This window comes from Artibeus jamaicensis, unplaced genomic scaffold (genome assembly GCF_021234435.1).
Source record: "Artibeus jamaicensis isolate MK-2021 breed Jamaican fruit bat unplaced genomic scaffold, CSHL_Jam_final contig_3126, whole genome shotgun sequence".
Lineage (NCBI taxonomy): Eukaryota > Metazoa > Chordata > Mammalia > Chiroptera > Phyllostomidae > Artibeus > Artibeus jamaicensis.
This window is the reverse complement of record NW_026521723.1, coordinates 18,550,435-18,563,483: the sequence shown is the minus strand read 5'-3', so window position 1 is coordinate 18,563,483 and position 13,049 is coordinate 18,550,435. Positions and strand designations below refer to the sequence as shown.

The 13,049-nt window shown below is 40.6% G+C and overlaps 1 protein-coding gene and 1 pseudogene across 5 annotated transcripts in view; one reads left to right on the top strand and one right to left on the bottom strand.

Moving 5' to 3' along the window:
* Window positions 1-2,992: 2,992 nt before the first annotated feature.
* Window positions 2,993-4,028, bottom strand: LOC119046978 (programmed cell death protein 2-like; annotated as a pseudogene).
* A 6,833-nt stretch (window positions 4,029-10,861) lies between these two features.
* POLQ (DNA polymerase theta) overlaps window positions 10,862-13,049 on the top strand; it is a 146,007-nt gene continuing 143,819 nt past the window's right edge. For 4 of the 5 annotated variants that reach the window (XM_053663116.1, XM_053663118.1, XM_053663115.1 and 1 more), the window contains exons 1-2: window positions 10,862-11,181; window positions 11,621-11,800. In XM_053663116.1, the coding sequence (XP_053519091.1) occupies window positions 10,974-11,181; window positions 11,621-11,800 (388 nt within the window). In that variant the 5' untranslated portion in view covers window positions 10,862-10,973. Of the gene's footprint in view, window positions 11,182-11,353; window positions 11,502-11,620; window positions 11,801-13,049 lie in introns of those variants that run through there. The other variant, XM_053663117.1, reaches the window with a different exon arrangement.

The window sequence follows — 13,049 nt, the reverse complement described above, 5'->3', positions numbered from 1 at the left end:
CTCTTGCATGTCCCCACCTGGGGACCTGGCCCAAAACCCAGGAATGTGCCCTAGCTGGGAATCAAACCAATGACCCTTCAGTTCGTACGTAGGCTGGCACTCAGTCCAGTGAGCCACACCAGCTAAGGCAGAAATAAAAGATTTCAAAGGCATGAAGGTAAAATGGTAATGTGTTTAATAGAGAATCTCAAAGCCAGAGCTTCTGTAGTAAAAAAAAAAAAGTTAAAAGCAAACATTAGACTATTCAATCTATCATTTTTTCTTTTAAAGATTTATTTGCTTATTTATTTATTTTTAGAGAAAGAACAAGGGAGGGAGAAAGAGAGGGAGAGAAATGATGTGAGAGAGAAACTTTGATCGGTTGCCTCTCTCATGTCCCCAGCTGGAGGACCTGGCCTGCAAACCAGGCATGTGCCCAGATTTGGGGATCCAACTGGTGACCTTTCAGCTTGAAGGTGATGCCCAACTCACTGAGCTACACCAGTCAGGGCTTCAAGCAATCATCTTCTGAAGAAGCAAGGCTTTCGAGTTGTCCTGTAGCAGTGAGGGGAAGAGAATGTGCTGGGTGGTGATGCAACCCAGGGTGGTGCGGCAAAGGTCCTAGTTTCAGAAGTGAGGAGGGAGAAGACTGTTGGTATGTGTTGAGAGAAAGGGAAATGGTCTGAAAGGAGCACTAAGGGTTCTCCACTCTCACTCCTGCAGAAGATCCTGTGTAAGTTTTGTGGCATAAATGATGATTTAGGGGCATATTATGCCTTCATTCCAATGAACCCATATATTTTAAACTGCTGGTGCCCTAGGGGCACAATCCTTAATCATTGAGTAGATCCTAGATTCTTCCCTAAACCCACAAGGCTTCCTCCAGCTCCATCTAATCTTGGGCTGGGCAGGGATCTAAAACTCCTCCCTAATCCTTGCTGGAAAGAATCTATGTTCAAACTCGTTTCAAATAGTAGGAGAAGGTAAAGGTCTGAAAACCAGTTTTGGTAGTACCCCCAGGAATCAAAATTATCCATGTGGTGAGGGGGAAGGGCAGAAAAAGAAAGGAGAGTGAGACAATACAGAAAAGGGTACGAATGGACTTGAGCCAGACTGTATGTGTGATCTTGGGCAACTTACTTAACTGCTCATGGTTACTATGAGATTAAAGCAATTAAGATCACTAAAAAATTAAACACTTATTTCATTGTTTAATTACAACAATTAAAAAAACATGGCTACCTTATAAAGAAAGTACCCTGTACCCTCGGAACGCTATGGAAGGAGACAAACATAAAATAATAAGCATCTTTTCTTATTCATTTTTTTATCTAGTGCCCCATTTTCCCTTGATGGGTAAAAGCTTCCTTTTCTAAGGTCTTCATAGCTATTCCCTCCTTTACTCCAGGAGTAAAGGCGCTGAACTCAATGCCCGAATATCAAGCTCTATGAGATTGAAAGTTCAGAAACCCTCAAATGTTCCCAGTTGAGGTCCCTGGCATGAGCAGTCAATATTGGTGTCTCAGAGACTATGACACATTCAGTAAAGGCTTCCTCAGACTCAACCCTCCATTTTCCAATCAAATAACAAAACTGAAAAATGTCAGACAAAGGGGGACAGATGGTTTGAAATTAAGATCCGTGACAGTGGAGACTATGTCTCTCTCCTACGTCACTGTGTTCCAGAACCAGAAAAATGGCTGACAGAGTTGTCATTCACCCATTCCATAAATGCTTTGAGTGTCTATTATGTGTCACAGATTGTGTTAGGTGCAGGAGATAAAACAGAAGACAAAGTTCCTGCCCTCATGGAACTTAAATACTGGTGAGGAAGTCATTTTATAAATAAACAAATAATGCATTTTAGAGAGGCGTAGGTGATATGAAGGAAATAAAGCAGAGAAAGGGAAAAGAGAGTGCCGAGCCAGTGATATTTAGAAAGGATGGTCAAAGAAGTCCTCTCCGAAAAGGTAATTTTTAAAAAAGATTTCATTTATTTTTAACGTGAGGGAAAGGGAGGAAGAAAGAAAGGGAGAGAAATATCCACAGGCTGTTTCTTGCACACCCCCAACAAGGGTCCTGGCCTGCAACCCAAGCATGTCTCCTGACCAGGAATTGAACTGGTGACCTTGCGGATTGTGGATGATGCTCAACCCTCTGATCCACATCAGTCAGGGTGAGAAGGTAGTTTTTTAAGGCAGGTTTGTTGAAAAATTGCATGGATGAATGTAATCTTTTTTTCTCTCTGATTTATGAAAGAGGTGGATGGACCTTCATCAAGATGTTGGAGGTGACAAAATATTATTTTAAAACTCTAAGCCAATGTTTATAGATGATTCTGTGTAACTGATTGACTCAAAAAATTTCAAGTCCAAACAGTTTTCTGAAAATCTTTTTTTTTAAAGCACAAGATTATTTATGGGAATAGGAAATTCCAAGACCCTATTTTGCCATCTCAGGTGCTGAAAGTATCCTTTTTCCCAGGGAAGGAGGGGGAGGCAAGGAGAGAGAAGCATTAAGAGATGGGCAAAATAGTGAGAAAGTCTAGTATACTTTTTCTTGGCATATAGCCAACTTTTCATTGAAGAAATATACATATGGGTAAAAAGATCATTCCACTTAGTGCACCATTCTAGTAACCTTCACACCTAGTATGTGTCTTTCCAGATTTACTTCTGTGCACATACATATGTACACATAGTTTTAAAAACATACAATCCTACTAGGAATGCACCATCTGTAATGGTATCTTGGCATCAGTTCAGACCTGTATCTCATTTGGTGTGTATACAGTTCTGTAGCATTAAAACTGCATAGCCTTCCACTGGATAGACACACCAAAATTTACATAATTCCCTGTTACTGGGCATTTTTGTTCACTAATATTTAGACATTATAAACAATGCCTTAAAAAACACCTGTGTACTTCTCTTTCTGGTATCATTATTTCCTTATAATAAAGTCTTAAAAATGGAATTGCAAGGTCTAAGAGATTATGAGCATTGCTAAGACTTTATGAGGCTGTTTTTAAGGTGTAGCTGTTATGTTTCCAAACAGATTCCTCTGTGTAGCCAGTGCCCAGCCTGAAGCTTCCAGCACAGGTGGAGATGGCCAGGAAGCCCCAGCCAGCACTCCTGGCCTTGAGGGAGTTGAGCAGCTGAGGCATGACCTGAAATTCAAATATTCTCTTGGCACCACAGAGATAATCTGGAATATCCTTTGATTGGGGGATATTTTCACCTGAGATCCAGACTGGGACAATCCCTCTGCTATATTTGAGAATCTGTTCTGGTTTCCAGGGCTATTTTAGTTTTAAACTTCTGGAGAATTTTATCTTCCCTGAATTCATGGTTTGCCCTGGAATCCGATTCTTCCTCAGGTGCTTCAGCCACACTCCCTATAATCTCCAATTCATCTTCTTTTCCGAAACTTCAGGTGTAGTCTTATCTTCTGTTTCTGTTACTATTGACAGTTCTGGAGAAAGGAAGTTGTGGTCTGGAACTGTGCTGGGCAAATTATCTGCCTGTCTACAGGCCTGCTTATGTCTTGCTCTCCAGTCCAGAGTCTCATGCTCCTTACTGCAGTAACGCCCTTGTTGACACCCAGAACACGTCGTCTTGGGGCCTAAACAGCTGCACACCCTGAAGAGATGAGGCCCGGATTTGAGCCGGGCGGGGGCGCACAGGTTCTTCCGACTCTGGGGGAGGATCCTCAGAAGAAAGCTCATAAGAGTAAAAGTCATTTTCTCTGGGTAGCTGATTTCTAAAACCCGGCAGGCCTGCCCGCGTGCAGCAGCAAGGGGGGAACCGGCTTCGGTGGAAGGCGTAGGCTTGGCAGTAGAGTCTCGCCTCCGGCTGCAACAAAAACGCCAGCGGGCGGGTCCACCGCGCGCACGCCAAGTCTGCTGCCCCAGTGGCGTGACCCCGACCAGCGCGGCAGCAGTCCTTCCTCCTACCGACCTTGCGGGCGAACTGCTTGCTGCGCTGCCGCCACGTGGGTGCCGCCTCCCCGAAACCCAGCCCCGCCGCCAGGGCGCTCCTGGGCTGCATCGCTGGGCCGGGAGTAACATACTTCTAATAAGAGATCTGGAGGAGACAGAGGCAGAATGTAGTTGAGGAGTAGTTTAAATACAGTATTTAAGAATTTTCGAAAATGGGTTAGATCTAATACTTAGATTCTGGAGGCCTATTAAACCTGAAAAGGGGAGGGGGAGAGAGAGCGCATGCATATTCTCATCTAGAGGATTAATTTTAGTGTTCAACTCGTCGCTCACTGGCTATTAGTCACAGGCCATGCTTAACTTCAAGGAAGGGAAAGAAATAAGTCTGTATGGTAGATTAAAGATTGCCACAATTTTTTTGTTACTTTTCCCATTGAGAAGAGGAGTCAGTGAGAGCCGCATGCGATTTCTTGTTTGTACTCACGGACTTCAGTTTGTCTTGGCAGATTTTTTTTTTTAATATTAAATTTTATTTAGTTACTTTTTTTTAATCTATTTCTTCCATCCCACCCCACACCCCCGCCCGGTCTCCCCCCTCCCTTCCATTTCCCCCCCCCCCCCCCCCAGTCCTCATCTCTGTGTCTTTCATACTTGTTCCTCAAAATCCCTCCCCCCTTTTTCCCCTTAAGTTCCCTTCCCTCTCCCCTCTGGTCGCTGCCCACTTGTTCTCTATTTCAGTGTCTTTGTTTTTATTGTTTGCTTGTTTGTTTTATTCTTTAGCTTCCTGTCAAAGGTGAGATCATATGGTATTTGTCCTTCAATGCCTGGCCTACTTCACTCAGCATAATGCTTTCCAGTTCCATCCATGTTGTTGCAAAAGGTAGCTCCTTCTTTCTCTCTGCTGCATAGAATTCCATGGTGTATATGTACCACAATTTTTGGATCCATTCATTTATTGATGGGCACCTAGGTTGCTTCCAACTCTTGGCTATTGTAAATTGTGCTGCTATGAACATTGTGGTGCATAGGTTCTTTGAAATTGATGTTTTAGGATTCTTGGGGTATAATCCTAGCAGTGGAATTGCTGGGTCAAAAGGCAGGTCAATTTTTATTTTTCTGAGAAAATTCCATACTGTTTTCCATAATGGTTGTACCAGTCTGCAATCCCACCAACAGTGAACTAAGGTCCCCTTTTCCCCACACCCTCTCCAACATTTGTTGTTTGTTGCTTTGTCTATTACAGCCATCCTGACTGGTGTAAAGTGGTATCTCATTGTGGTTTTAATTTGCATCTCTCTGATAGCTAACGATATTGAGCATCTCTTCATGTGTCTCTGGATATTCTGTATGTCCTCTTTAGAGAAGTGTCTGTTCAAGTCCTTTTCCCATTTTTTAATTGGGTTCGATGTCTTCCTAGAGTGGAGTCGTGTAAATTCTTTGTATATTTTGGAGATTAAACCTTTGTCTGAGGTATCATTGGCAAATATGTTTTCCCATACAGTTGGTTGTCTTTTTAATTTAGTACTGTTTTCTTTAGCCACGCAGAAGCTTTTTATTTTGATGAGATCCCATTTGTTTATTCTTTCCTTTATATTCCTTGCTCTAGGGGACATATCCGTAAAAATGTTGCTGCGTGGAATATCTGAGATTTTCTTGCCAATGTTCTCCTCTAGGACTTTAATGGTGTCATGGCTTATATTTAAGTCTTTTATCCACCTTGAATTTATTTTGGTGTATGGTGTAAGTTGGTGCTCAAGTTTCATTTTTTTGCGTGTAGCTGTCCAGTTCTCCCAACACCATTTGCTGAAGAGGCTATCTTTACTCCATTTTATGTTACTGCTCCCTTTGTCGAATATTAATTGTGTCTTGGCAGATTTGTTTATCAGCACTCTTCCCTGCTTCACATCTAGCTCTCCTTCCCGGTGGCCAGCCCTGCTGACCTGCAGCACCGTCACACCTACCACTAGAAGCACAAGTAAAAAGCACTCTTCACCATCTCCCAGTTTTATAAGTTCTAGCACCTTTAATAGATCTCTTATCATTCATTTAGTTCAGCCTCCCTGACCAAGGCCTAATTTATAGTCTTGGTTTGGATGGCCGTGAGCCTAAGTGAGACTTCAGAATTTTGTTATTATGCAAGAAGATATAACTACTAGGAGTCAACTATTGTTGGTCTTTGCCACATGCCATTTCCAAATTAAAAAAAAAAACACCCAAAAACGTGTGGTTTTCCACTGTCCCCATTGATCACTTTACTCATATGTTACTTTCTTGGCTCATGTAGGCACAAAAATGTACAAACAGAAACAAATTAATGTACAACCTGACAGCTAGGCAGACATAAGTCGAAATGCTATGATCAGCTGAATTGTGCCAAAGAGCTTTCAGTTTTTTAAAAAATCACCCCGACCTCTGTCTTTCCCTTGCACCCTACATTGAACCTGTAAGCAACCTACTTTCAATACACAATCTGATTCAATACACTATCAGATACACAACCTAATCATTTTCATCATATTCACTGTTACCAAAAAGCTACCAACATTTATTTAATGGAGGATGGCAGTATTATAACTAATTTCCTTTGTTCTGCTTTTGCTCCTTTACACATTACTTTTTTTCTCCATACAAGACCCAGGACATCTTATAACGTAATTGATACCGGGTTGGCCAAAAAGTCCATTTAGATTTTCTGTAAAATAAAAGACAAACCTTTCATTTTCACTAATAAGTTTATTGATTTGGATGTTTTGAGTATGTTGGCTGTCTCCTGCTATTGGCTTCTAGTGGGTAGAGGCCGGTGCTGCAGCTAAACATCTCCCAATGAATAAGACAGCCTCACAGCAAAGAATTGTTGGGCCAAAATGTCAGTAGTATCAAGGAACTTCGCACACCACTTTTGACATGTTCAATCAGTCACAGCACCTTCACCATATACTGTGCAAATCTTTTTATTGCATTTCAGTTGCACTTTTACCTTTCTTGAAATAATAAAGCACAATACACTGAAAGTGTTGTGTATTTTCTTCCATCTTCAACATGGCTGCATAAAAATTCACCCATTTTGGTAAGTTTTTTGTAAATGCATGCTGCTGTGACAGCTGTCACAATATAATCTAACAAAATTGTTTCAAATGAAGTTAAAGGCTAAGCACAACTAGAGCCATCGTACAGAAAAAAACTAAAAGAACTTTTTGGCTAAACCACTACATGTTTTTTTCTTGCTCTCCAGTGCTTTGGCAAATGTCTAAAGAATAAAAGCCAAATTCCAAGGCTTGTAATGCAGATGACTTGCTCATAACTTGCTGAACTAAGAGAAACACTCCCGCTTTGCTCTTGTAGGTGAGGTGATAGGAGAGGAGGATCTGTATGTCCTTGTCCTTCAGGTTGTCACCAACATAACCCAGGATACGCATGCCATCAAAATAGGCAGTGAAGATGTGGTCTTTGTAAATCAGTCCCACTTTAAAAAGGAAAAAGATGGAATTTTTAGAAGTGTTTATATACCAATTCATTCTCAGAAGATTGTCTAGTGCATACTAAAAAATCATGCTTCGGAACACCTAGGGGTCACTTTAATGGCCATTTTGTTAACATAAAAGCTACAGTTCAGTGTAAGGTTTCCTTTATCATAATAATTTTTTCTATAGAGAATCTGAGTCTATTAAAAGTAATTATATTATATTGCATTCTATTATATATGAGTATACTGTCTTAATAGTGATTAAATGTAAACAGAAAGGGAAGGAGAGGAAAATTAATACATGCAAATGAGGAGAAAATTAGAGAAAGAGCTACTGGTGAAATGGAAAAAGAAGACAGGAATAAAAATTCATCCCTGACCAGGCCCTGTACCCTGTCTCTCCACCCTAACAACTGGCTACAGCAAATCCCTTCCCATTTTTCATTCGTTGCTGCTGATTTGGGGAAGGTTTTGTCCAGATAATAAAGAAGTAGGGTTGAGAGTATCAAAGGAAAAAAAAAAAAAAGGCGTAACATCTGGAGAAATTCTCTGAATCAGTAAGGGCTGATCTAAAAATCTTTACACACAAAGACCTAAATGGAAGACTTGGAGTGATTACTTTGATGTGATCTGACCCCAAGCAAGTAGAATGCTGTTCTACCAGGGCTCCTTTTGATTCCTTTTTCCTAGGCGGAGTACTCACACATTCTCCATCTAATCAAAGGCTATCTCTACTCTAAAAACCACATCTTTAGGATTCCCAGGCTTACTACTCATCCGTCTTCTCTGTTGTATCTGCCCAGTGTTTACTACACAGGCAATTGGCAGTATTACCATGTGAAAAGTAGGGAAACAAGCCTTTATATAAATTTGGAAGTTACAAGTGTGTGCTCATACATGTTTAATTAGTTCAGTCTCTCTCAGGCATTCATTGTTTAGTTTTCCACCTTTAAGTTAGGTTTCTGATGCTTTAACCTAGACCTTTGAAGTTATTTCAATTTTGCTTCCATCCCCACGCATAAGTCAGCTATTTCAACTAGTTTTTTGGGTCATTGTGAAGAAAAAGTTTCTTTCCAGAGCTCCTTGTTAATTTAAGCCTCTTATTTTAAATTCTGTCAGTGAAACCACCTGAATTCAAGTCTGCCTTATTCTTTTCAGGGGTGTCAAACTCATTTTTACCCGGGGCCACATCAGCCTCGCGGTTGCCTTCAAAGGGCCGAATGTAATTTCAACTCCTTAACAGTTAAAGAGTAGTTATATTTATACAGTCCTAAAATTACATTTGGCCCTTTGAAGGCAGCTGTAAAGCTGATACGGACCCAGGTGAAAATGAGTTTGACACCCCTGCATTAGAGCCGAAGTTTTCTATAGTGATCTCTGCTGACCCCTGGTGGTCTAAAGTGTGGATTTTAATGAATTATGTATTCTGGGAGATGGCAGTCTAGGTTTCCTAACTGGATGAAAAGTAAGATCTAAAATCCCCCAAACCAAAGAAGGGCAACACCCTCAGCAAGTAAAACAGAGAAATACTGTTCTGCAGATTGAGATGATGAGGCTGGAAGCCTGTTCAAAGCTGGCTGTGGGTGTCTCATATTATTCTACACTTATGTATTTTTTTTAAAGTTAACCCAGAGATTAAGTTTAAAACAGTTCAGAATTGGTACATCTCTCAGGTCACACTGGCAAAAAATATGTGCACATATATTTAGACACAAAATACATCTGGGAAATACTTCTGCTCTATTAGTATTAATTATTACAGTAGCTGTTAACATAAAAATTCTTTAATATTTTTGAGAAGTATCCTCCTCTATCTTCTAAGAGTTAAAAAAATTAGAAACAGGTGTTTAAAGTTTGAAATAAATTGTAAATTATAAACCCTCCTTTAGGCTTTTTATAGGATGACATAAACCACTATTTGCAATCCCTTCCTAATTATTTTCCTTACTTGATCGTAGTTGACAAAATAAAAACAGAATAATGTGAAAGATTTCTTTGGTTTATTCTTTTCCCATCAAAATGTTGGATTTATATTGGGAGCAATACTAGAACATTTAAATATCATTTTCTTTGAATAGTACTTATTATGTGAAGGGCACCGTTCTAAGCACTTTACACATATTGACTTATTTATTGCTCACAATAACCAAATAGGTTGTTACTATTATGATCCCCATTGTATAGGTGAAGAAAATGAAGCACAAAGGAGTTAAGCAAGTGCCCAAGATCACACACCTATTAAGTCTTTAAACCTGGACTGATTGGCTACAGAGTTGCACTGACCCCATGCTAATCTGCTTTTAAGAAAGTTTTTCTTTGATTACAATCTAAACTAGGATCCCTTTTATTTTTTTGATAGCACTGTTCATTTCTGCCTGAGCATTAATATAATTTAAAATAATTAATTAGTTAATTAACTAGTTTAATGCCCATCTCCTTCTCTAGGTTCTTTCTCCTTAACAGTAGGAGCCATTTCATATCATTTGCCTGCTATATGCCCAGTGTCCAGCGCACAGTAGAAGGTCAAGAGTTCAGTGAGTGAATACACACAAAGTTGCAGAGGAAACCATTTCCTTTATAGAGTAATATCCCCATCTTGTGGAAATTCAGAATATTGTTGTTAAAAAAATTAGAAAAAAAATGGGGTAGGTTTTCACAAGATTATTGACACTCCAGTACTAATTCCCAGACTTGTATTAGAGTCTTTTTTATTGGATTGGTCCTTTTGAGATTTTTAGTACAGCCTCTTCAAGGTAGGCCTTTCACCTACTAGATTTGCTTGGTGCAATTAGATACTTAACCAGCAACAGTTTGTTGTTTAATCAACCAGCTCGTTTGATTCTACTTTGCCAATATGTGGAACACGGGCTCATTAATAAGGTCTTGGCTCACAATGATCACTCAGGCGCATCCAGGGTTCCTCCCTTGAAGTGTTTATACAGCCATCTAAGGGGTCCATCTGCCAGCAGTCCCCAACTACCCCTCACTTAGTACCCACAGTGTGTGATGGCTAACGAGGACATCGTATAAATAGACAGAGCCTCTGTCCTACCATCATATATGCTAGGAGAGAGGAGCAGATTGTAGTCCATTAGAAATCCTAGGTTTCACTCGTATGTTTTGCACACATAATGTAATGATTTTTTGAATATACCAATGTGTTGAGAAGGCTTACTTCCCTAACCTACCTATTCTAGGCAGCTCATTTATGAGGTTAGCAAATCTTGTTATTCAAACAAGAAGTGGACATAAAGAAAATGTTTAGGCCAGCCTAATTATAAATGCAGATTATATATACGCAGTCTTTTTCCCTGTCTTTTTTAACCTAGGTGTAACTTTGGTTCTCTCACACTAAGCAACCACGGAGGCTGGAGGTCTAAGACGCTAGCGAGAGCCGCTCTTTCCCCACGATTCTATGGTTCTCAGGTTACTGTCATCACTGAGAACTCTATGGTTCCGGCTGGGCGGGAGGCCTGAGTTTGAAGGCCTTGGCGGGAAGATGACGGCCACACCTGCCGCAGCGCACGGTTTCTCCCAAACGGGAGGACGCTGGAACTGTGGCTGTCCCTGAACAGCCGAGAAGAGCTCGAGATGAATCTTTCGCGCTGGAGAGGGAAACGGCGGCGTTCAACGTCAGGCTCGGATTCCTTCTCGCGAAGCAGCGGTGATAGCAGTGATAGCAGTGACAGCAATGACAGCCGTGACAACCACCTGCTCCCCTCCAGGCCGGTGCTGAGCCCGCCCCCCGGCCTAGGGCGCAGCTTAAGGGACGGCAGCTGCCCGTCGGCCTCAGCAGGAGGTATTCCCAGGCACTTTGGGGACAGCCGGCGAGGTGTGCAAATAGGAAGGTGTCCTCGTCGCGAGGAGCTTGCTTGTTTGCACGACCAGCTTGGTCTGTTTCTAGTCCCCTTCTCAGCTTGTGACTCGGGCCTGGTGCAGCAGGTCACTTTCTGTTCAGACACGAACTTGCTTCCAGCTTATGTTTAGCGACTGCCTGGCAGTAGCCTACAAATGGTTCCTGGGTCTTTACAGAAACAGCTTCCTAGTTGGCCAAATCGCATCGCATAATAGTGCCCCGTACTCCTTACAGATGCTTATCTTGGACGCGCTTTATGTCAGGTGTGCTTTATGTAGCCTCATTCCAACACAGGGGAATTCCAAAATACAGTGGATACCTACCTACCGAAGTCGTCTTTAAATTAAATTCAACTAATAATTTTTTTCTTTTTTCCTGAAAGGGGAATGCAAGCAAACCGATCCCAACGATCAAATAGACGAGCTGCTACTGGCAAATTGGGGACTTCCTACAGCGGTTCTGGAGACATATCACAGTCTTGGTGTAAAAAAGATGTTTAAATGGCAGGCAGAATGTCTTTTGCTTGGACAAGTCCTGGAAGGAAAGAATTTAGTCTATTCAGGTATTCAAATTTGTGCAAATTAATTTCTCTCTTTTAAAGATATTATGAATGTAAATAATACTCTATTGAGGTAGTTATGATTTTTTAAAGGTGGTTGAGACAGTGCTTGACAACTAGAGAAAGCCTTAAAACTATATATGAAAAGTGAAGTCTCATTATAATGAGACATATTTAAATTACGCACAATCCATTATATGGCTGGGTGGGGGAAAGGGCAGAAAAGCACACAACTTAAAGAGAACTATTCCATTTGCCATTCCCCTCAACAAACATATGTCCCAGAGTGAGTGTGCGATGGGAGACGTAAATCCACTCTTCCTCCAGTCTATTTCAGTTGCTCTTCAGGGTGTGAACATTATAAGTTATGTGTTTATGAACTGACTTGCTTGTATAGGATTGCATACACAAAACCATATGTAATATACTTTATAGGAAATTTATATGGGCTTTCAAGGGCAACTCTGACATGCATACTTTTAAGCCTTTTTAATTCTACTGATGTTAGAAGCTAATTAATTGGTAAGATGCTCTTCCTTTGTGTCAGTTTTCTCTGAAATTTTGAGTCATCCAGATTTTTTGTTATGGCTACAAAAAAATAGACACTTATCAGTGGGTATGAGCTCAGGCTGTGGAGTCAGACCGGTTGAGTTTGAAAACTGTCTGTACCGTGTATTGGCTGTGTAAGTTTGCAGATCACTAGAGAGAGCGCATGAGTGAGCATTTAGAACCGTTTTGGACGTATAGGAAGGAGACTTGATGTGGGATGGTGAACATCTACATGTTGTCATACAAATGATGTATCATAGAACTGTACACTGGAAACCTGTGTAATTTTATTCACCAATATCATCCCAGTAAATTCAATAAAAAAGAGAAGAAGAAAGTATACAGAAAATGCTAGCTTATGGTAATTAGTGGTAGTGGTAGAATGGTCTGACCATTTCAAATACTTAAACCAAAATGTGAGTGTCATTTGTAACTCTAGTCACCGATTATTGTCAATCACCAAGTCCAGTGTCTGTAACTTCCAATATCTTGATTCTGGTTACTTCTCTTTGTTTCTAGGTCCATTACCTAGTTTACTAACTTTCTTCTATTATCTCCCTTCTAGATTATGCTATTATCTTTCTTCTTGATTATGCAATAGCCTTATAAGTACTTTATTTTTTTCTCTCTGCTCCTGTTCTGCTCCAGCCTTCAAAGTGATCTTTATAAAATACAAATACAATCTTGTCACTCCTTTCCATAA